The 24,240-nt window shown below is 41.5% G+C and overlaps 1 protein-coding gene across 4 annotated transcripts in view; it reads left to right on the forward strand.

Annotated features, from left to right (window-relative positions):
* The window catches only part of LOC129168473 (disco-interacting protein 2 homolog C), a 74,370-nt gene that overhangs the window by 26,087 nt on the left and 24,043 nt on the right, over nucleotides 1-24,240 (forward strand). For all 4 annotated transcript variants that reach the window (XM_054753790.1, XM_054753808.1, XM_054753799.1 and 1 more), the window contains exons 2-5: nucleotides 21,036-21,107; nucleotides 21,191-21,298; nucleotides 22,207-22,332; nucleotides 22,474-22,818. In XM_054753790.1, the coding sequence (XP_054609765.1) occupies nucleotides 21,036-21,107; nucleotides 21,191-21,298; nucleotides 22,207-22,332; nucleotides 22,474-22,818 (651 nt within the window). The remainder of the gene's footprint in view (nucleotides 1-21,035; nucleotides 21,108-21,190; nucleotides 21,299-22,206; nucleotides 22,333-22,473; nucleotides 22,819-24,240) is intronic.

Raw genomic sequence — 24,240 nt, forward strand, 5'->3', positions numbered from 1 at the left:
TTTATTCTGTTAAGTCCTTGGTGTGGTTTGGGCCCCAAATGCAGAGGCTGAGAGCTTGTGTGGTGGTAAACGAACTTTTAATAACAAAAATGCAAAAAGGCAGTTCCACAAACAGAAAGCGATGGTGTCTTGGCAAAAGTAGGAACAGAAAAGCAAATAAAGGCAACATCATGAAGAGCAGTACAAACTTGGGAGTAAAGCTGGATGGCAGGGAGGCGACAGGGCCCAAAAGGCATAGCACGAGGATTGTGTGGCAGAAGTCCTCGGACAGGTGTGCCCAGCGTCCCCGCCTCCAGCCCGCTCAAGGTGTGACTGCAAGAAAAGAGAAAACAGGCCAGGGGAAGGCAGGTACCAAGGCAACAACAACTTCAACCACCAGCGGTCACTGGCAACTGTGACAGTTTCCCATGCATCCATTTATTCATTTGGTAGCACCCAATTAGATTTTGGTTTTGTAGATTCACCTTGTATGTTCAGATACAGTTAGCCTCATTTAGCGTCATAGCTGCTAACATGCTAATATGACTTTGTCATTTTATGTTTTCCCTCTTTTTGTCTGAATTGTTTCCTATTTGCTGTGTGTGTTTGTCGGATGAGAGTGAGAGTAGACACTCTTGACTGCTGATTGATGGATTGTCAGTCAGGCAGTAATGAAGTTCTGTTGGAGAGTCTGAGGAGTGTCAGCTTTGTTTAGCAAGAATGCATCACACACACACACACACACACACACACACACACACACACACTTTATTACTTAATTACATTTTATGCTTTTTAACGTGATTGGATTATAGCACTTTGCCTCCCAAGCGAAGTCGTTTTTAACATTTTTAGACATTTGATTGATTTGAGTGAAAGAAATACTCAAGTAGAATGCCTACCTCCACTGGCCTTTTATAAATAAATGCTTTGGGAATACAAATACAACCAAATATAATTTGTGGTTTGAGTGTTTATTAGCATGTATGAAGGCTACATGTGTCCCGGCTACAGCGAGCCTTCACAGCCAGAACGTCTGCCTTGGGCCAGTCACATTCCTCCGCTCTAAAAGAGATTCTCACTTTGGTTTTGGAACATGACGTCATGCAAGAGCACATATTTAATGCACAGCTCTTTATCAGTGAAGGAATGTGTTCTAGCTTTTTGCTTCCTGGAGGTGTCCCAAGACTTACGTTGAGCAGCAGAGTAGCGACTAAAGGAGGACTTGGAGGAGAGAGACGAGTCGGTCCATAAAAGGAGACGGTGTGAGGCGGCAGCAGCAGAGGATGGAGGGAAAGAGAGAGAGAGAATTAAGAAAAGACAAAAATAGGAGCGCGAGGCTGGCCAAAGAAAACAAGAGAAAAAGAATTTGCCTTTCAGCCAATCCAAACGCAGCAATTTAATCACCTGACTGGCAAAAAGTGTCACAGGTGACATTCAACAAACCTTGTTTCTCTTCTTCATTTCCTTCTTCACTTTTGTTGATATTAAAGCTTGCTAATCATCCTAATCTTTTGTCTGGAATCAAATTATGGAACGGACTGAGGCGGCATGGCTAGGTGGTAGAGTGGCCGTCTCCCAACCTCAAGGTTGCTGGTTAAATCCTCTGTCCTCCCATGATCATGTCGAAGTATCCTTGGACAAAATACTGAACCCCCAGTTGCTCCTGATGCTGCGTCATCAGTAGGTAAATGTGCTAACAGTGTCAAAGCGCTCAGAGTGCCTCGGAGGTGGAAAAGCGCTTTTCAAGTGAAAGACCATTTACCATTATACAATTGAGTACCATTGACCTGCTACTTCTGCTTTTGGTTTTCAACATATAAATAATACAATATTAATATAAAAAAGTGCAGCCAACATCTCTTCAGGTTGAATTAACAGTAGGTTTACCTGCTAGTTGCTAGTGCAGGAGGTGCCAGGACGATCAGTGTTGTGTGAAATCCCATGGCGCCTTAGTCGGTGGTTGGAGAGATTTGTCATGTTGCTGTGGTATTTTACTTGACCTTTACATATCCTACAAACAGCGAGCGACTTATTTAGAGCACCTCCCTCTTTGCAAAAGCCAAAGTGTTTCCATACACCGGACCACATTGGTGGCTTAATTATTTCTTGCTCGCGGGCTTGTCCTCTGCCATCCGCTATGCTACGATTTATTGTCTGCTGGCGCGTGGTGATGATGTCACAGATAGGCGGACTGAATCGAGTAACATTTAACATCTTTATCATTAGAAGTGCTACAAAAAAAACACACATCCATGTAAAGCCTGCCGTGCTTAAAGGCAATGCTTTATTTTCTAGTACTGATGCAACTGATTGATGTGAGATCGATATACCTATATGTCATCTGGAATAGCAACTTGCCGAACACAGATCGATGTGGTTGGATCATAGGAATATAAATCGATACATCGATGTAGTAGATGAATTGTTACACTCCTAATTATAAACCTCGACTCGTATTGTACCACATTGTTATGCTGCCTTATTATTTTCCAACGTATTTAAAATTGGAGTACATTTGAAATACAGGAAGTGGACAAATGTATTGTAATTTATGTAAAACAAAGAGGAGGTAGGAATAAATAAGCTTTGCTTCTTCCTACTCCTTTTTGGACATGTGGAACTGTGAATTGTACTATGTGATGTATTCCAATGTAATTTCTATACATGTTCAAAATAAATTAAACCATTACCATTTGCTTGCCTGCCATATACATCCTTAAAGATAGGCGATGACAGAGGAGTTGTCACTCTCTCTCTCAGGTGGACCGAGGTGATTTTGGTGATTTGTGATGTGGTCTAGACATGTCCATGCAGACGAGTCCTCAGGAGGTCAGATAGAGGACGTAAGGAGGAGGAGAGGACATGTCTGACAATGTGCGGTGAGAGACGTCTCCAGAGTGGAAGTGGGCAGGGCCGTGTGTTTTAGTTTAAGTGTTGGAAACCACATGAAAGATTGATGGACATGACAGAAGGTTGTCTCTCTGATGGCACTGCTGCTGGGTGGAGCTTAGCTTGTAATAGACTGACACACATTTAAAACATTTCCTGTAGCATTTTTGCATATATGAAGCAGCAAAAACGCTACTTTCCATTGACTTCCATCTGCTGCTGGCTCTACTTCCTGTTCCTCCAGTCGGATGCTGGAGATGTTTTGTTGTCCACACGGCACAGAAACCAAGAATCTGAGATGACTTTTCAACATGCACTAGTCATGTGTTGTAATTCTCTGTTTTTATTGTGTTTCTAATGAAAAATGTATCTTGATGGGAATGTGTTTGTGAGCCCTGTCAAAGAAGAATTTCTGTCACCATTTGGGACAGACAATAAAGTGTTATATTCATTCATATATATATATATATATATATATATATATATATATATATATATATATATATACACAGTCAAACCTGTCTTAGCGGCCACCCTTATAGAACGGCCACCTGCCTATAGCAGCCACTGAAAAATCCCCCGCAGCAAATTTACATGTTATAGACCCTGTGTATAGCAGTCACCTGTCCAACGCGGCCAGCGGCCACCCATTTTGTCTCCCTTGGTCAATATCTGACCGCATATAGTGGCCAAATTACCAACTCAAGTAGAAACTTCATGCACGAAAAAGTTTAGTTTTTCAATCAATGAAGCCGTCGTGTGTAGACTTTAATTGCTGAGTCCTACCTCAGTCACAATCATTCACAAGATCAACACAAACTGTCAGTTGTTCCACATAAAAAAGCCGTCTTCTTTTGAGCTTGCTATTTACTGGTCAAACATGTAACTTTAAGAGCATTTGCACCAAAACATTACCGCAAAGTAGGCTGGGAACAGGACGTGCTCCCAGCGACGCTACAATAAAAAAAAACATACGCTAGCATGCATGCGGCAGGGGGAGCAAAACTGAGTTCGGTTGTACTTAACTGAAGTATTTTAGAATGTACTCACGTTATTTTTGATCAATCCTCATCCACAAATCCATCAAAGTCCTCATCTTCTGTATTCGACACAAAAAAAGCCGTCTTCTTTTCCGTTCGCGACTAGTCTGTTAACTTGTCAGTGTTATTCAGCTCCGAAGCAAAGAAGGAAACTTCTCCTGTTGCTTCTGCCAACTTTATTTATTGAACGCGGCCACCAGACAGCTGTTCAGAACACACACATCTCTCAGCATCGTCTCTCCTTCCTGCTTGCCCACAAGGCAAAGGTTAAACAAGCCCCACTACATAGCTGTCCAGGCAATGCCTGTAACAAGTGACACCGTTTATTTCCTGGTGTGAGACAATGTGCACAATGTGTGTCAATACTGTAATGCCGCTTGTTGTGGGGAAGGAGAGACTCACGTCGCCGATGCACTTCAATCGCTTTATTAACAGCGGAGAACACTGCAGGACTTTACATCCACGCCAACATAAACACACTTCCCAACTCTCTCGAAACTCACAGCTAGCACTGAGCCTAGCTCTCCTGCTCCTGCTCCTGATGAACTAAAGCTGTAAAGACACTCTGCCGTATCAAAAATAAAATATTAAGAACAAGCGTAAAACATTACTAGCACAGCTTTGTTCTGTGGGTCGTGGATATATTCTATCAGTTATTATTAAGCCTCTAGCTTCCTTTTAGTAAGTAAAAACCTTGGCTATGATTGCACTACATTGTCATGTAGACCTACAAAGTACACTTGGAAGAACAAGAGGTGAATAAATGTATTGCAACTGATGTGAAACTGATGAGGGGTAGGATTAAATAAGCTTTGCTTCTTCCTACTCCTTTTTGGACATGCAAAATTGTGAATTGTACTATGTGATGTGCTACTGTTTGACTCATATGCATTTTCAGGATGAATTCAAACCATGAACCATGAACCATGATAATAACAAGCCTAGTAGTGCTGTACAACTTTTATCTGCAGTCTGCAGTGCCCTCTACTGGTCAACATTATTATTATTATTATTTTCCCTTTTTTTCTTTTTTTTCCCCTCTACTGTTCAACATTCAAACTGGACGCCAACCTGTCTATAGAGGCCACCTGTCTACAGCGGCCACTTTTGCAGACTCCCTCCAGTGGCCGCTATAGACAAGTTTGACTGTATATGTATATATATATATATTTTTTTTTAATTCATCAATATTTGTTCCCGCTTGTAGCTGCCACTCCACTGCATTTCCTCAAACTACGATGTGGGCGGATGGTCAAACAGGATGTGCGCACATTAATCAAGCATTAAAAAAATAGTGCCATTAAAGGAAACTTCCGTTAACGGGTGACATTGTTAACTTTGACAGCCCCACAAAGTGTGAAAAGTGTGTTTGCCCACTTCCTGAATTCTTATTTTTTTGCATGTTTGTCAAAATTACCATATGTTTCAGATCATCAGACAAATTTAAATATCAGTCAATACAAAGTGCATTTTTAAAATGAACCTTTTTATTATTAAGGGAGAAAAAAAATCCAAACCCACATGGCCCTTTGCGAAAAAGCCCCCTAAACCTAATGATTGGTTGGGCCAACCTTAGCAGCAACAACTGCAATCAAGCGTTTGTGATAACTTGCAATGAGTCTCTTACAGCGCTGTGGAGGAATTTTGGCCCACTCATCTTTGCAGAATTGTTGTAATTCAGTCACATTGGAGGGTTTTCAAGCATGAACCGCCTTTTTAAGGTCATACTACAGCATCTCAATAGGATTAAGGTCAGGACTTTGTCTAGGCCACACCAAAGTCTTCATTTTGTTTTTCTTCAACCATTCAGAGGTCGAATTGCTTGTGTGTTTTGGATCATTGTCAAGAGTCATCGCTGTTGGCTGGCCACTCTTGGGAAGGTTCACCGCTGTTCCATGTTTTCTCCATTTGTGTATAAGGGCTCTCACTGTGGTTCGCTGGAGTCTTCTCATTCGCTCAGCTTGTTCAGTCTCACTGTTATATTCACAGCACATATTATGTGGTCATGAAGAGGTGATGCTCACCTTTTTTGTTGAGCGCAGATAATCTAACTGGTTAGCAGGATGTGTTAATGCTTATCGAGACAGGTGCTGCCTGTTGGATTGTTGATTTTTTGGCTCATGTGTGGTGTCTGTTTGTGTGTGTGTGTCAGCATGGTAGCGTGGCATGATGTCCACAGGATGCCTGCATCTTGACTCGTCCACCTCCTAAGTTCCCTCTTGCTGCTTTTCCAGACATCCTGTTTCCACACGTGCCTGACACCTGTATGCCACATCCTACACACACACACACACACGCATACACGCAAGAAGGCTAAACTTTCCCGATGATGTAATGTTTCATCCTGAACAACATAAGAAGTGTGTGTAAAGCCGAAACATCGTACAACAACAATACTCCACATGGACAAAAGTGTGGCACTGTGAAAAGTGAAGGAAATGTGTACTTCCAGTCCCTTTGTGCATGTTTAGTGGCGGTTGTTAAAAAAGTTGCTGTGTCGTTGTAAAGCTCTTCTCGGGCCCGAGCGGTGAACTGCAAGTGGGTCAAAGGTCAGTGTGATTTGACACCAAGCACGCTCAGTCTCTCACCCTTAAAGTATCACAAGCCACAATCAACCTCCCTTTGTGTAAACGTGTGTGTGTGTGTGTTTGTGCTTTCACTGATGGGCGTGGTCACACTGCTTCCCTGCTCTTTTCTTTGTTTTTGTATGCCATCTTTATTTCCTCATTGTTGGCACTGCAACTTGCACTACTCTAAACTTAATAGACTTATTAACACACTCTGTGGCCATATACAGGAAGTGATTTTAAGGGAAAACTGCACCTTTTTTGGAATTTTGCCCAACATCCCCAATTCTTACAGTATGTGAAACATGAACACATATTTCTTTCCCTTTTCTGAACGTTCTAAAAAGAGAAAAGGAGTTAGCATGAGCCAGCTACAGTAACATTGCACGTCATCGGAGGCACCTTGTTTAGACTATAAAGCCCTCTAAAAAACTCTCTCTCTCTACATACATGCTGTGATCATGCATTAACAGATACATTGATGATAACTTGTAATACTTACAGCATCTTGCCGTATTTTGATGATTTAAAACTTTACCGAAACTTCTTTCCTAAGCACATTGATTTGATATAGCCAGTAGCTACTTTTGTCAACAACAGCAGCATAGAAACAGCGACGACACTTACAATGTCCACTCACATTGGGATGGCTGTGTCTTCCAGCACAAGACTTGTGCTCCAGGTCTCAGGTAAACAATGCTGACAGCAGAGGAGCATCTTGTTCAGTCTTCGTAGCAAATTTCGAGAGCCAGTAGCATCCACTCTTCTGTTGCGTGAGTGATGCTGAGACTAGCTAGGCTTTGTGTTACTCCGCCAGATAAATACAGTTTTTCATTTTACCTGCTACAATAACAATATTGCTGTAGCTTGGCTAATATACTGTACATGTCAGTTATGTAAAAGGAACACTGTTGGTATTTTTTGAGGGGATTTTTTTTAGGGCTTTATCGTCAAAACAGGTACCTTCCATGATGTGCAACGTTAGCTGGCTCATGCTAATTTGTTTTCTCATTAGAACGCACAGCAAAGGAAAGTAATATGTGTTCATGTTTCACATAAAGATTCTGGATGATGGGCAAAATTCCAAAAAAAGTGCAGTTTTTGTTTAAGTAAGAGGACTCTAATTCAAAGCGTCACCATACACTTTGTTAGCAACATTTTATTCTATTAACACTGCTTTACTTCTTTTTACACTTGTATTCCACTTTAGAATGTTAACATGGGACTTAATCAAGCTTTTATGATGGCCACAGTTTGACCCTGGAACAGATTATTTTTATTTCCATTATTTCCTATGGGAACACATCGTAACAAACAATATGGCAGCTCTAATCTCCTCTCGTCATGCTCCAATTGACGGTTGTGATTTGTCCTTGAAACAGATCACCTCACTCCCACCTGACACCGGCTTTATAACACCAATGTCACACAAATCACCAAAAACTCCAAAGTGAGACATGGTGGTAGAAAGAGCAAATAAACAGCAAATGCAGCACTCTCCCAGCTTCTATTTTTGTCCTCCATCTCTCTGCACAGTGGGGGCTTATGGGAGCAGCCCCATGTGGGACAAATCCATTTTGGAAATCCCAGAATCTTTTACCACACACACACACGCGCGAGCGCACACACACATTGCACACACACAGGGAGGCAGTGAAGCAGGCGGGAGCCTCTCAGGCATTTAACTCATGTAGAGTATGTGATGAAACATGAGCCCCCTCCTCCGTGTGGAGCTGTTTGGATCTCAGTGACACCATTAGAAGCAACTAGGAGGAGGAAAAGAAGAAAAGAGCAGCTTGTTCTTTTTGTCATCAACACAAGGTGAATAGTGTCATTCAGTCACCTTCATTCAGCTTTAACAGCTGGAAGCTAGCCACGCTAATCACTCAGATGTTGTTGCAATGCAACATGGCCGCCAGCACAGGTAGTGGCATCTATCAATGTGATAATGTCTTCTATACGAAGGAAAATGTATAACAACCATTCTGTGGACGTGTTCGGAATGTGTGTTTGTTAATGTACTGGTGTCAGCAGCGTCATTGGTGCAGGGTTAGCGGGGTTAGACTGGCTTACATCTGTTTGGACCGTTTGAGAGAGAAACTGCTTGTTTTTGTCCCATAAACTACCAAGCTTTTAATTTGAAAGGGTGTGCTCACTTTTTTCTTCTTTTGTGGTACGACACTGAATTAAATGCACATTCATCTGTTTTGTATAACTTGGAATTAAAATAATTCTTTGCATCTTTACAAGACTTTTAATGAAAACAACATGGTGCTTGCGTGTTTGTGTGTGTGTGTGTGTGTGTGTGTGTGTGTAGGGTGCTTAGCGACACACACGGTACAAATTTAATCTACAGTTGGAATGATGGCGCTAGGGATGTCACAAGATCTCGCAAGATTAAAATATTTCGCATTCAGAAAAAAAAAGACCCATGGACACTAGGCCTGGGACGATAGTAAATTAATTAATGGACTGGTTTTATCAGAGTGCCAATATTGAAGATTTTAGATGCAGGCCGATATAATCTGATCTGTTTTTTGTACGGATGTCCGATAATATCGGCACACTGATATATTGGCGCGATATTGACATAAAAATGTAATATTGATCAATATCGGTGTCAGGTTTTTTCACTGTAATGAAAACCAATATAGCCCTTTTAGCAGTTAACAGTCAACACACAGCATAATCTTGAGCTGTTGCTTTGCTATTGCACCGCTAATGGTGAGCAGGGTAGCTCATAGGCATATATACATAGACGCCGCATTGAGCTCTGAGCTGTACGTCAATGTCGCGGCCATATTGAATGTAGCAAGAGTCGGAGCGGAGAAGATGCCTCATTCAGGTGCTGCAAACCAAATCCCAGGTAATAACATTTTACGGGTAATACTTAACAATTATCTTTGATAGTGTGTGGCCCATAGACTGCATGATTTGGCCATTATAACATTGTTTTGAGAGCATTACTTGCCGACGTTGTGGAAAACACTATAGTTCCGCGCACAGTTCATTCATTCATATGTCTATGGGGTAGTGGCCTGTAAAAAAATGCAGAAATAGCGGCAGGCAGATGCGGTAGTTTGCTTACGTGAGATGTTGTTTACAGCCATGTTGAGACGATAATTGCTGATGCTGTATCCATTAGTTTCACAACAGATATGTGTTAATTCCACAACAGGAGACATGCGATGTTATACGTATCAGTATCGGTTGATATGGCAATCGGAAATTGAGAGTTGGACAGTATTGGCATATCGGATATACTGTATACAAAAAAGCCAATATCAGACATCCCTATCGGACCGATATCCAATATCAACATCGGATAAGGGACAGCCCGAGATGATGAACTCATGAATGAATGAATAAATGAAAGATGATGGCCACATGAATGAATGAATAAATGAAAGGATGATGACACGTGAATGAATGAATGATGGACAGATTAATTAATAAATGGACACAGGAATGATGGGTACATAGAAGAATGAATGATTGATGGACATATGAATGAATCATGGACTCATGAATGATGGGTACGTGAATAAATGAATGGTGGACACATGAGAATGAATACATGACTGAATGAATGAACGATGAACACCTGAATGAATGATGGGTACATGGATGAATGAATTATGGACACATAAATTAATGAATGATAGACACATGACAGTGAATACATCTGTAAATGAATGAATAATGGACACATAATTGAACATGTAGGCCTGTCACGATAATCAAGAAATAAATTAATTGCACGATAAATAAAAACAAAGTTGATAAATTTGCCGGCCTTGATAAATTTACATGTGCATGCGTGTTTTTTTTCCTCCTCTCTCTCTACCAAACATGCTGGATGACAAGAGGTTTCACTCTGTGCATCTGTCTCAACACCAGGGCGAGTTGGTGTTATAGCGGAATGAATGGAGTGAGTGAACCCTCCTGTCAGTCATTCAGTCTCTTTGTCTCAGTGACGAGAGGCGGGCTGAAAGCGAGCGCACACACTAGCTGCTACACGATCGAATACTTTCTTCGTGCCTGTTAAAACAGTATCTGATAATTTCTGCCCGTTTGCACATCGTTATTTTGTGACATGAAAAAGTTTGTGACAAAGACAATTAAATAAATAATTCAAAACGGTGGAACTTGTGTTACGGCTGATTACTGGCTGATTATAACATGTCATTGTGCACCAAACATATGTTGCTGCATCCAAAACATATACAGTACTTTGGCCAAAGTCTGACGAAATGTTACACCCCATTAAACGTTAACAGTGCATTCCACACACAATGTTGCTATAAGTGAATCAAGGAAGTGTACTGTATATGCAAATGAGCACACAATGTAAACTTCCGAGTATTTCCGATTTATTTCTCTGTTTTTTTGTCAACATCCAGACAACAACAAAAGTGACACTGATTCAAAATCAGAAATATTGTGATTTATAGTGATTTTTTTTTAAGTGCAATTTTTGCTAAAAGAGACAGTCCATTTTATGTTCATTGGGGTTTTTCTGTCTTTTTTTTGTTTGTTTAATTTTCTGTGTCGTTTGTTTATTTTATTTAAAAGCTCTTGACATTCCAATTCCAATGTTAAATACTCTTGACAAATGATATGGTGTACTTGCATTTTATGCCACATATTATCATTACCTTAATGAAAAAGGGTCTCAAAATAATGTTGACAATAATATCGTTTACTGACAATAATTTGTGGGACAACTATTGTCCAGCAATATTTGTTATTGTGACTGGCCTAGGTAAATGGATGAATGAATGATGGATACATGAGAATGAATCTATTAATGAATGAATGAATGATGAGCACATGAAGGAAGGTTTGATCGATCAGCATTGATCAGCAACGCGATACTTTCATGTCACATCAAATCAACTGTATTCCATTACATGTGTTGTCATAGACCGTCACCATGGTACCAACTGCAGCTGTGAGGTGCAGGTGGCAGGGAGGCGTTTGTGAGGTCAATCCCAGAGGAGTGTGTGTGTGTAGGGCTTCATTTGTTTATTTGTTGTTTTTCTATTTGTTTGTTTTGTTGATGTCGCAGGGAAGTCTGTTTGGGCTTATTTGATCATACCATACTGGGGGAGGCAGGGTTGTTTTTTGCTGTCTGTGTGTGTGTCTGCGTGTGGCTCTAAGTGTGAGCATCAGATGCTACATATCAGCAGACAACTTCTAGCTTGATGTCTTTGTAACTCGTGAGCTTCTTGTTCTTTTCTGTGTGTGTGTGTGTGTGTGTGTGTGTGTGTGTGTGTGTGTGTGTGTGTGTGTGTGTGTGTGTGCGTGTGGGTGTGTGCGTGCGCATGTGTGTGTAATAAGCAGTCAGTGTTGTCTCACACTTGGTGACCAGAGGGGTATTCTGCAAAGCGGGTTTAGTGGGTTAGCGAGCTGTGTTGAGTGGAAAGCCAGACTTGCATGTTCAGCGAAGGTAGCTCTCTTTTAAAGCAACTGTATTGCCATGGTAACTTAGGTAACTAAACACATGATTGGACCAGGTTATGTCCAGGCTTTCAGCTTCAAATGGGCTATGAAAGTGCCACTGTTTCACTATTTAACTAATTCGGACATGGCGTCACTATTTATTGAGGGCCTACGAGGTTTCCGAGGGGACGTGGGAAAAAAAAATTAAAGAGCATTCCATGCTGATATTATCCATCTATAAGCGAGATAGATTTTCAGCCGAGGGAATACGCTAGATATGCTCTCACGAGCACCAGAAATAAAATGCAATATGAAATATTAATAATTCATGTTAGCAGATGTAAATGTCATAGGAGTCCTTGTGTGAGTACTCAGCCCGTTAGTCTTCTTATATTACAATATTTGCTGGAGGAATAAACACAGACGCATCAATCAACTGCATTAAAACATTTGTTTTATTATAAAAAGGAAAAAAACAGTCGCCACAAAGCATGTCACACGCAAAACATTGTCATCTAGTTGTCACAACAAGATACAGCAGATTAAAACATTTAATGAAACTATAACATCAAAAACGAAAGTTGTTGCTCCACTGTATTTATTTTTTAAATGGATAAGTTTTACTATGTCAAAGTTGCGCAATGTTGAGCATTGATAAATGACTAGTAGGGTTTAGTTTTTATACTTGTAATCAGTGTTAACTTGCGCATTCACACGCTGCACGCTGGCATGCCAGCAGTCCTCCCTTGCTGTATTGGCAGCGACAGTGTTGCTTTTAGCAGTCATAATCTTTTGGGAACTCCTCACAACGCTCCATAATAATTATGTACAAATTTCTTGTAAAATACACTGGGTGGTATCGCTTCACTTGTCAGCGGAAGTAGAATCATAGGACGCCGAACGCCCCCTTTCATGTGAAAGCACACTTAGCCGAAAACCGGACTTGATAAAGTAAGTTGATAACCACCGTCGCGGGACCAACTAAGTTTGTTTGCGGATTTTAGGTTTTTTCGAGTTGCATCTTGAGCACAAAGCCTGGGTTTGTGCAGCCACTTTCACAGTATACCACCAAGAAGACCCACTGATGAGGATGAAGAAGTTTAAGTAATGAGTTTTTGTTGCCATGTTGGCATGATGCTAGTTAAGTAAGGCTAATTAAACACATGAAACGCGGCTGCCTGGAGCTCGAAGTGCAACTCGCAAAGGGTGAGGAAGGATCGAACATCTCCAGAGTCGCCCGAGAAACGTTCTGGCCTTGACAGCTGCGGGCAAAGTGCGGGCGTGCTGTCATCTGGTGGTGAAAGGGCAGATTGGTCCTGCGGAACGGCTGCAGTGGCAGGGGGCACTAGGAAGAAAGGTCCAGGTGCAACGCAGACAGAAAGGTCTTGAGCGAGTGTCGAGGGCCTCCAGCCGGGTGTCTTGACGATCGGCCATGCCCTTGATGCCTAGGCCTAGTGCGTCAAACTGTTTGCTGTTTGCTGACACGCTGTGCCAGATTATGGAGAGACAGTTTATTTATGTCTACCTCTGCGGGGTGCATAATATGGCTGGATTATTCTGTTGCATTCAGAGAAGTGCTGGACCTCGGAAGCAGAGGCAGATGAGCAGAGAAGACGCTTTAATAATGTTCAGAGGTGCGTTCATAGCCGATTTTAAGATGAAAGTCTGGTTGGGACCAGGTTATGAGTTTAGCCTAAGTTACCATGGTGATATAGCTGCTTTAAAAGAGAGCCACCTTTGTTGTACAGGCAAGCCTGGCTTTTGGACTCAATACACCTTTCTAACCCACTAAACCCGCTTTGCAGTATACCCCCATGTGAGAGAATTTAATCATGTGCAAGTGAGGCGCCTAGCTAAGTTAGCATGAGCTGCGGCCAAACGTGACATTCCTGCTTTCGGATGGAGCTTAAACGCTTTTGCAGACTGAAAAAGAAAACAAGCAGCTTTTGCAGCTGAGGACAAACATGGATGGAAGTATATTTCTAAGTCTTAACAACATCACATAGTGGTGACAATAGACACCAAGAAGTGACAGTTAAACAACCACATGCAAACACACCTGTCGTCTTTTCTACCTGAGTGAAAAAGCTCCTGAGTCAGCATGTCGTCACTGCAAACACCTGCTGCCTTGTGTGTGTGTTTGTGTTGATGCATGTAAATCTTGGCCCAGCCCATATTTAGCATGCCACAAAATGTGATGGTATTAAAGCTAATATTATTAGTTTGCTGACGAAGCTCTTCGGATGAGGAGCGAAACGTCTGACACCTTCTTCACAGAAGTACAGATGAAGTCTCAAGAAGCCTTTTCCTCATATTAAAGCTAACGTAAACTGTGACGTTAAAGCTTTGAGCAGTTCGCAAGTGTTATTTTGCTCAAACTACCGCTGATTACTGTGTGTGTATGTGTGTGCGTGTGTGTGTTAGTTCAGACATGAACAATTTAGAGCTTTATTTGATCTTCCTTTAGTTATCGTATCTGCATAATATAAATGTTATACACTAGGTCCCCAACTTACGAACATCCGACTTGCGAACATTCAGAGATACGAACGCAAGCTGACTGGTCTATATTTTCATGTATTTTGCCTTGTATCCATATTTATACTGCTAAATGCTTGACCAGAAGAGGGCACTGTGACACTGCGAATGGGAGCAACAGGTAGAGGAAGACCGGGGGAGGAGAAGTGAAGAAAAGCTAAGTTGTAGCTGTACGATGCAACCCAGACAGAGCGTGTGATTAAAGTTTATGAAGAGTTAATAGGCCTGCTTAATTCTACACCACCCACAGAACACTACCTCTTTTAGAAGAGTCTAACGATTTGTCCTTTTTCAATAACTCCTCCTCCACCACAACGACGTATGCTCGACCACTCCTCTTCAAAGGTAAATAACATTTATCATTACGTATTATTATATCATTTTTATTATTGTTTTTTTTCATTAATTATCCTCGTTTAATATTACTACTCCATCCAAACTCATATTTACATACATACACATATATGTATATATTATATATATATATATATTATATATATATGTATATATATTTGGTAATATTACCTTTTGTTGGACTTACAAACAAATCGACTTGCGAACGGTCGTCTGGAACCAATTGTGTTCGTAAGTTGGGGACCTAGTGTACATTGTGTGGATATAAATATGCCTAACTTCCTGTTACTTCCCATCACAAGACACGTTTTCCACTTCTCCATCCATCCTATCCCAGCTGACTTCAGGCGACAGGCGGGGTACACCCTGGACTGGTCGCCAGCCAATCACAGGGCACATATAGACAAACAACCATTCACACTCACATTCATACCTATGGACAATTTAGAGTCGCCAATTAACCTAACATGAATGTTTTTTGGAATGTGGGAGGAAAGCGGAGTACCCGGAGAAAACCCACGCATGCACAGGAAGAACATGCAAACTCCACACAGAAATGCCCAAGGGAGAATCGAACCCGATCTCCAGACTGTTACTGTCTTGGCCAACATGCTAACCACTAGACCACCGTGCGGCCCGTTTTCCACTTCTCCTCCTTGTAAATTTAAATCTTTTGTATCTATCTTGTAGCTGCTCACAATTCTTGTAATTATTCCCCAATCCTCCATCTTCGTCTTCTGGCTTCCTGGCTAGATGGAAACAACAAATCTGACGTTTTTTTCTATTTTTGAGCAACTCCTCTTCTTCTTCTCACAGTTGTCATGCCTTCTTTCTTTCTTATTTTTCTCCCTCTGTCTTTGCATTCTCTTTCTGCAGGCCTCTTCGCCAGACTCTATATGGTCATGCAGAGTCTCACACACACATAAGCAGGCACAGGCACATGGACACACGTTGTGTGACAAAGTGATTTAGCTTTGAGTAGTAGCAAATATGCTGGTACTGGCGCCATCTAGTGGCCACTTGTGTTATATTTCCCAACACCATGATATTTTGTAAATTGTTACTAGAAAGTAAGACAACACACCTCCAACCGTGCATTGCACATTTGGTACGGTTTGTCTTGGAAGCAGACATCTACATTTGCCTTGCTTTTGTCATGACAAGGCAAGGCAGCATTGATTAACAGATGCAAACGTTTTTTCTCTTTGTCTTCTCCTTAAGTATTTTGGCAGTTTCATAATGTTCAGTACTGACGCCTACAGGACTGGAGTGGAACACAAGCCACCTCAACTCACCACTATTTACATTTTATTGTTTTTTTTTATCTTTATTGACAGCAGCATCTTTTTGATGGTGAACAACCTGTGGTGATAACGTGCAGTTATTTATTTTTATTGCTTTTATTTATTTTATGATTATATTTTAATTTGTAATATTTAGTATCATTTATTTATCAATTATTTTACATTTGTTATTTTGTGATTATATTTTTATATTATTATTGTGTATTTATTATTATTTAATGGATAATATGTAATACTTTACAATGTATTATATATTTTATTATTATTATTACATAAGTTTCATTTTATTATTACATTTATATATTATTATTATTTCTTTTTTGTTATTATTCATTATAATGTATAATGGTGTGTCACGATACACACATCAGCTAACAACACGAGACTAGGGATACTTCATTCGATCGGCCACCGATCAGTATCGACCAATTTCCGTGGAAAAGTATGTGATCGGCATATGGCGATTAATGTCGATTACCTGTGGCTCGCACTATTGCAGCCTGTAGAGATCCTTATGTGCAGTGTAGTGTCCTTCTCTAATGTCTTTGGTAGTGTTCTCCCCCCTTCACACTGCACAGGCTTGCTGCAGCAAACCAGAACAAAGATGTACTGTGTGGAATTTATATGTGATTTTTGAGAGTGATGTAAAGTTTGCATCCTGCAACACATGCCACAAAAAATATCTTGCGGGGTTAGCATGGTAAATAGCTTTAATTTAATACGACATTTGAAGAACAACACTTGACGGAATATGGTGAGTTTTTCAGGGTCACAGTGTGTTGCTGGGCAAAACTCGCCTGTATGTGGGTGAAGTTCAGAAGGCTAAGCAAATAACCCGAAAAATAATTTAATTCCTTGGACTAGATGACCACACTTTCTCTGTGGTGGAAGAGACCTGGTTCGTCCGACTGCTTTCTCACTTGGAGCCCCGCTACTGCTACCAGGAAGCCCTGCCACAGCTCCATCAGGCAATATACTCTCAAATCGAAAGTCTCCTTAAAGAAGGCATCTCATCCTATGTAAGTTTCATGAGTGATATACTGTACTGTTATGTTCTCTTGAAAAATAAATTCAAACATGTGTTTGTCTAAATTAAGGTGAATTTATAGTTCCTTTTATCATATAGCCAATAGCATGATTACAGCCAATAATTCTGGGCCCCATGAAAGAAAAATCACGTTGGACCCCCCCTTATTGCTTAATAATTACCTATTTTTGGGGCATCTGGGAGTCAGGGGTCCTTGGAATTGTCGTAACTTTTCCCTCCAATATAGCGCCCCCAGCCAGTAGCACTCATTATAAACAAAGTATTGTATTGTATCGGCTGATCTCACTCATGGATGATTGGTATCGGAATCGGCAGCACAAAACATTGATGGAGGCACCCCCTAGACACGATGATACAGTACATGGCATTGACTTGAAGAGAAGGAGACGAGACGATATTTGTAGTTTTAAGAAAACTACAATGACAAATTATAGGACTGGACAAACTGAGTATTTAACTGAGTCACAAAACAATGCAGGTACATTTTGAATTGTTTTATAACTTTTCATGCAGGACCTAAGCATGATGCTTTAAACTATTTTTTGTATTATTATTATTATTATTATTTATTATAATTTTTTACCATTATTTACAATGAATCTGTGCATATTTTTCATCTCCTTCCAGTCGTAGATGCCGTGTAATGACTTCAGATAATTGGGTTGTGTAAAATATAACCGTAAAGAAGAGTGACTTGTACCACTTTTCCTGGTCTAATCGTGATGTTATCTTTTCAGACCAGTAGAATTAGCGAGCAGATTTCCACAGGGATGATACGTCATCTTGTCGCCTCCTGTATCACTGCTCAATGACAAACTGGTCTTCCTGATAAATGTCAAATTAGGCATCGATTCCAGGTCGCAGTCTGCTCACCACCGCCATGCCAGTGACATTCTTTTTTCTGATCCGAGTCCTGCGCGTCCGCATTACGTCGGATTTGTCAAGTTTTTTCTTGCATGCGACAAATCCAGTGGATTTAAAGGAAAACCACACTTTTTGGGGAATTTTGCCCATCATCCACAATGCTTATGCGAGACATAAACACATGTCTTTCTCTTTTCTGTGTGTTCAAAAGATATAAAAACTAATAAAAAGAGGTACGTAAACTAATGCACGTAATGGGACACATCTATTCCGCCCTCAAAGCCCACTATTAAAACACTTCCAAAAACTTCCAAAATCATTTTATGGTTTTATATGCAGTACATGCTGTGACCATGTAGTAACAGGCACATTCATGATAACATGTAATACTTAGAGATTTTGCCTATTTTGGTCGTTTTAAGCATTCCTGGGCGCATTGATTTCACATAGCAACATAGAAACGAATGCTACACCTAGCGTTAACTTTTTTAAACTCAAAAATACGGCAGCAGTTTGCAGCTCCAATATGTAGTGTTACCTTTCCGCAGTGGCCTGAGGCATTGTGAGCGCTGCACTGATGCGCTGTGAGCGAGTGTGTGGTGAAGCTAATTGCTAGCCGGCTAGTAGCTAGCCGGTGTGGTGTGGCGAGGTGTCAGTACGCCAGTAATGTAGTTCTTTGGCGTAACAATGTTAATAACAATAATAATAACAATGGGCCTCATTCACGAAACGTTCTCACGCACAAATGTGTTCTTAAAGCCTTCTTACGAAGATTTTTGGCATTCATGAAACGTGTTCTTAACTCACAGTTCTTAGATCTAAGAACAAATTCTACGAACGCTCAGGAGGACTCTTACGCACAAGCAAAGCTTGCACTTTCAATGCGCAATCGCCCTCATGATGGATTTTGCAACCTGATCCCAAAAAATGTAGTGCAAATAAAATATCCCAACAATTATTTATCATCAAAACAACTAAAATATACTCCATAGATAAATATATATTCAAATCCCAATTCATCAAAAAAAAAGTAGCTGGCTGGACGTGCGCTGCGCAAAGAGAGAATGTAAAGGCACCATTAGATTTATTTGCTGAAAGCCACGAATATTTGATGTCCCGCTTCAGGCTTCAGGCTTCCCTCTCTGTTCTTGCAGGTGTGCAGGATCATCAGAATAACAACGCAATGAAACGTGGTGTGTCTATTGCGCATGTAGCACCCCCAGATAACGACATGCGCCCCCAGGCACGTCTTGAGCCAGAGCACGGGGCTGCTGTATTAATTAGGCAGCGTCTAATCAAATGTAACCACAGAAAAAATAAATTGTCACACACAAACTATGTATTTTAACTTTATTTTTCCATCATGATTGTGTAAATATTTTCTAGAGATTCTGCAATGGTTTGGTTTCTGATTGATGGCCCGCCTCCCGTTTCCTCCAGATCCCTCCGGTGCAGTCCAATCTTTTTTTTTTTTAGTCTATTTTAAGTCAAACCACTTCTTTTTAACCTCTGCGGTGGTGCGTTTCTTCGTGGAAACGGCATTTTTGTTTCCTGCAATGGTGCTCCATGCCGACTCTTTTTGGATGGCCTGATGACTGGTGGATACACGTGAAAATAAGGTGGTCTTGTGTTCGCTCACTCCTTGTAAAAGCACCTCTATTTCAGTCGAATTTAACTTTTTCTTTTGTTTGTTGTCCAGCTGCTCCTCAGTCTTGCCCTTGCGCGTTGCCAGCTGCCTGTTGCGCACGGCACATTTTTTACCTTGTATGGGAAATAATAGGCGGTGACCTATGCAAATTAGGGCTCACATGCACGTGCATGGCAGTTGGCATTCATCAACATAAGAACACCGGTGCGAACGATTATCCCTACTTAAGAACGTGTCGTGAATGCGGCGCAGTTTCCAACCCGCGCCTTCTTAAGTACACTTCTTAAGAAGACTTTTAAGAAGATGTTCGTGAATGAGGCCCATTGTCGCTGTAGCTTGGTTAATATGCAGGTCACATTACGTAAATGGAGCGTTGTTGGTGTTTTTTGGATTTTTCATTTAGACTGTCCGTCGTTGTATTCGACGAAGACATGAGGAGTTTCAGCTGGAACCTGTAGACACCTGCTGACGACGCCTTCTTGCAGAGGCTTGCTGATAGCTTGCCTCCCTAGTTGTTTCAATTGCTTCCATTCCAAAGTGAACTCTGAACTCTGTGTCTTTCTTATGGTGGAGTCATGAACACTGGCCTTAACTGAGGCAAGTGAGGCCTGCAGTTCTTTGGATGTTGTTGTGGTGTCTTTTGTGACCTCTTCGATGAGTCGTCGCTGCGCTCTTAAATTAAACTCTTATGTGTTATATTTGTTATCATCATCATATTTGTCCAAACAAAGGTAACTTTAGTTGTACCAGGCATTAAAATAGATCAAAAAACTGAAGAAACAAGGGTGGTCTAATAATTTTTTCCATGACTGTACATGCGTCATAGTCAATTAAAGAGAAAGAGATTCATTAAAGTACGAACTTGCCCACACTTTAGTTGTAGTCTATTGGAATGCATAAGAACATCCGTAAGATTCCTGATGGGGTACATAGTGGCGGTCTACAGCCATGCCTCTGGTTGTTTTGGTTTGTTAAGTCAAACGTTTTAATTGATGTATCGTATTAGAGGATTTGTGTTTGCTGGTGTACCTAAAGATATGAGTTGGGTGGCCTCAAGTGCAGTTTTCCAGAACTTAATTTTGAACGGTGGGAAGTTCGCCCACACACCCGCACACCGCCCTGGGCTTCCACTGGGGATAAACAAGTGCACCCTTATTTAGCTCAGATGTGAAAATCTGCTGACGTGACGTCACCTTGGAGAGCACATGCAGGAAGTTCTCAAACACGCAGTCATGCTTGGCGTGTGCATGACTCGGCATTATTGAGGTAAAGTGCTGTGATGTTAGAGATGGCTGCTTGTGTGTTTCTGTCAAAGAAGTCAAATGAAGATGAAGAATCAAAGTCTTTTTCTGCCAGGTGACATCACACAGAAAGGCTATGAGAAGAAGAGGTCCAAGCTGATTGGAGCGTATTTCTCACAAGGCCCAGGTAAAACACGCTGCATCCTCGTAGTTGTGAGGGTTAATTATGTTGAAATTAAATCTAAACAGTATTTTCTAACTTCCACTCAGGCATGGATCCATCCACAGGCCAGGAGAGGAGAACGCCAGCCACTCCGTCCTTGTCCTCTCGCTACCGCCGCTGCTTATCTGGTTCACGGGACGAACGCTACCGCTCAGGTGAGACGCAAGGCTGACCCTAGGCAGGTCATCTCCCTCTTCAACTGGTCTCACGTTTAATCTGTGGGCTTGCAAAGATGTGTGGGAAAAGCTGGCAAATCCGTCCCATCTGTTGTAACATACACCATTAAATCTTCTTCCATCTGGCCCTCTGTGGGGATTTAATCTGGATTATTTCAATTGAAGGTGGAATATTCTTACTTTAAGGTCCCGTGTGGCATGATATTTTGTGGCTCACTGTAGCCCTCAAAGCCATCAGGGGGCAGCGTTTACAATGTGTAGCAATACAGCGTACAGCGTAGCATACGGCGTAGCAACATACAGTATATGCACATCCACCATCTGTAATACATGCTAATGCTAATGTAGCAAAGTGTCATGGTGGCACAACATTACTAATCTAGCATGTTCATGTACAAACAACATTAAAAAACTAGAGAACACAACATATTGCATCTGAATGCTGACGAGTTGAACTGAAATGTTGTATATGTTGTACAAAATGTGGATTTACTGGCAGTGGGAGCTTTAATGTTTTGATGCTGGAATGGGTTGAGAAATCTGGGGAAATTACATTCATTTCAATGGGGATTTTGTTTTTGGTGGGAAAATGTGGGAAAACAATGAAATAGATCGCCTGAATGTTTTGAATGAATGAACTGGGGGGAACTATTTATTAGAGAAAACCCACGCATGCACGGGGAAAACATGCAAACTCCACACAGAGATGCCCAAATAGAGATTCAAACCCAGATGTTCCCAATCTCCTGACAATGTGGCCAACATGCTAACCATTAGGTCTGAATGGATCATATGTTATTTTGTTTTATGATAATTGTGTGATCGTCAACATTCATAAAATTAAATCAATAATCCAATGTGACACATTGATTGGCTTGCTTTCCCAGATGTCCACACAGAGGCGGTGCAGGCGGCGCTGGCCAAGCACAGAGAGAGGAAGATGGCGGTGCCCATGCCTTCCAAGCGTCGCTCGCTGGTGGTCCAGAATTCCATGGAGGCCTACACGCCACCAGGTGCACTGCATCCTCCACCAAGAATGTTGCCTTTGTTTCCTTTAAGACTAATATCATTTATTTTTCCATAAAATTTTGTAAATTGTGTCATGAACTAGATGTTGTTAATGAACAACTTCAATGTGTGTGTTCCCTCTTCAGATACCTCCTCAGAGTCAGAGGGCGAAGGTCACGGCGATGAGGAGGAGGAGGGCGAGGGAATGGACGGTGAAGAGGAGGATGGAGGCGATGGTGGTGGCAGAGGAGGAGGAACGTCGTCCAGCCTTGAGGGCAGCATCAGCATGGAGCACTGGATCAGCCGCGCCATCCACGGAACCTCCTCCACCACCAACACCACCTCCTCCAACTCCTCCTCCTCATCCTCCTCCACTCGCAGCGGGGGCAGCGGGGTGGCGCGCGCTCGACTGGCCGAGGTCCTAGCGCAGCACGTGCACATCTCAGCCCACCAGCACCACCTGCGCCTCCACCATCAGCACCACAAGGCCCGTAAGAATAAACCTCAACACATTGTTGTGAATAGCTCTGCCCTTGAAGTATCCAAACACTCTGATTGGTGCATAAATGTGGAAGTAAACATCCGTTATTTTGTTAACTTTAATAAATGACAGACAGACGTGGAAACTGAACAAACATCTTTTAGATTAGGGATGTCCAAACTCTTTCGAGTGGGGGTCGTATGCCTAAAAATTAAAGGATGAGGGGCCCCTTTGATGAAATTCACTGAAAATAACTCCCGAGTCGTACTTTGCACACCCCTGTTTTACAACCTGTAATTGGTTTTAGGAGATTTACGTTGTGAACATTTTTAAATAAGTTCTTTGTGTAGTTAGACATTCCACCCTTGCGTGACCGAGAAGTATAATAAATGTGGAGGAAGAATACAAGTAAAAAGTTAAATAAATGGCCAGCTTTCAAACAGAACCACTTGAGGGTACATGAGTGCATGATAGCATGACAGCGTCTCCTCTCTCTTGTCGAGGTTATTTATTGATGTGGACGATTGTGCGTCACGTAACACATGCAGTCTGCTCACGTCGGCCCGAGAGCAGATGGTGGTGGAATGTTATTTCTTCTTCCTTTACGCTGCCTCTTTTTAATCTGCCCTCCCATCACAAACACAGTAAGCAAGAATGTCAGCTCAAATTTGTCTGCTGGTTACAATTGTGAAGGTCAGGCCATCACATCAGAGCGTCAACACGTACCGCCAGGCAGCTTGATGCTCTCGCTTTGTTCGAGTGTTTTACTTGGCTGCTTTTTAGTCTTTCTTTGACTTAAAGAACCAAACTTTGCACACCAATCATTAGCCGAAATGTTTGATTATTATGCATTGTCCACTTGAACCATTGCATGACAAGTTAGCAGGTAGCTCACTGCTACCTGAAATGGAATGCTGGTACACTTCAGTAAGTATACTGTGTACACTGTGTACTTAGTTCCTGAGTGTGCGTTTTGACAGTGTAGTGCGGTCCCAAATCCATTACTGTCACTGCACGCTTACAGTACTGGAATTAAATAACAATGTTTACCTGTTTCTTCTTCTTCTCTCCTTTTTAATGGTGAGTTACAACCCCTGGCAAAAATTATGAAATCACCATTCTGGGAGGATGCTCATTCATTTGTTTAATTTTGTAGAAAAAAAGCAAATCACAGACATGACACAAAAGTAATTTCAAATGGAAACTTTCTGGCTTGAAGAAACACAAAGAAATTAAGAAAAAAAATTGTGGTAGTCTGTAACAGTTACTTTTTTAGACCGAACGGGCGGAAAAAATGATTGAATCGCCCTGTAAATTTTCATTCCCAAATGACCTGCTGCTAGTTAGTCTGCAGCTAAAAAGGAGTGATCACACCTTGGAGAGCTGTTGCACCAAGTGGACTGACATGAATCAGGGCTCCAACACAAGACAT

The sequence above is a fragment of the Dunckerocampus dactyliophorus genome, chromosome 2 (assembly GCF_027744805.1).
Source record: "Dunckerocampus dactyliophorus isolate RoL2022-P2 chromosome 2, RoL_Ddac_1.1, whole genome shotgun sequence".
NCBI classification, from domain to species: Eukaryota; Metazoa; Chordata; class Actinopteri; order Syngnathiformes; family Syngnathidae; genus Dunckerocampus; species Dunckerocampus dactyliophorus.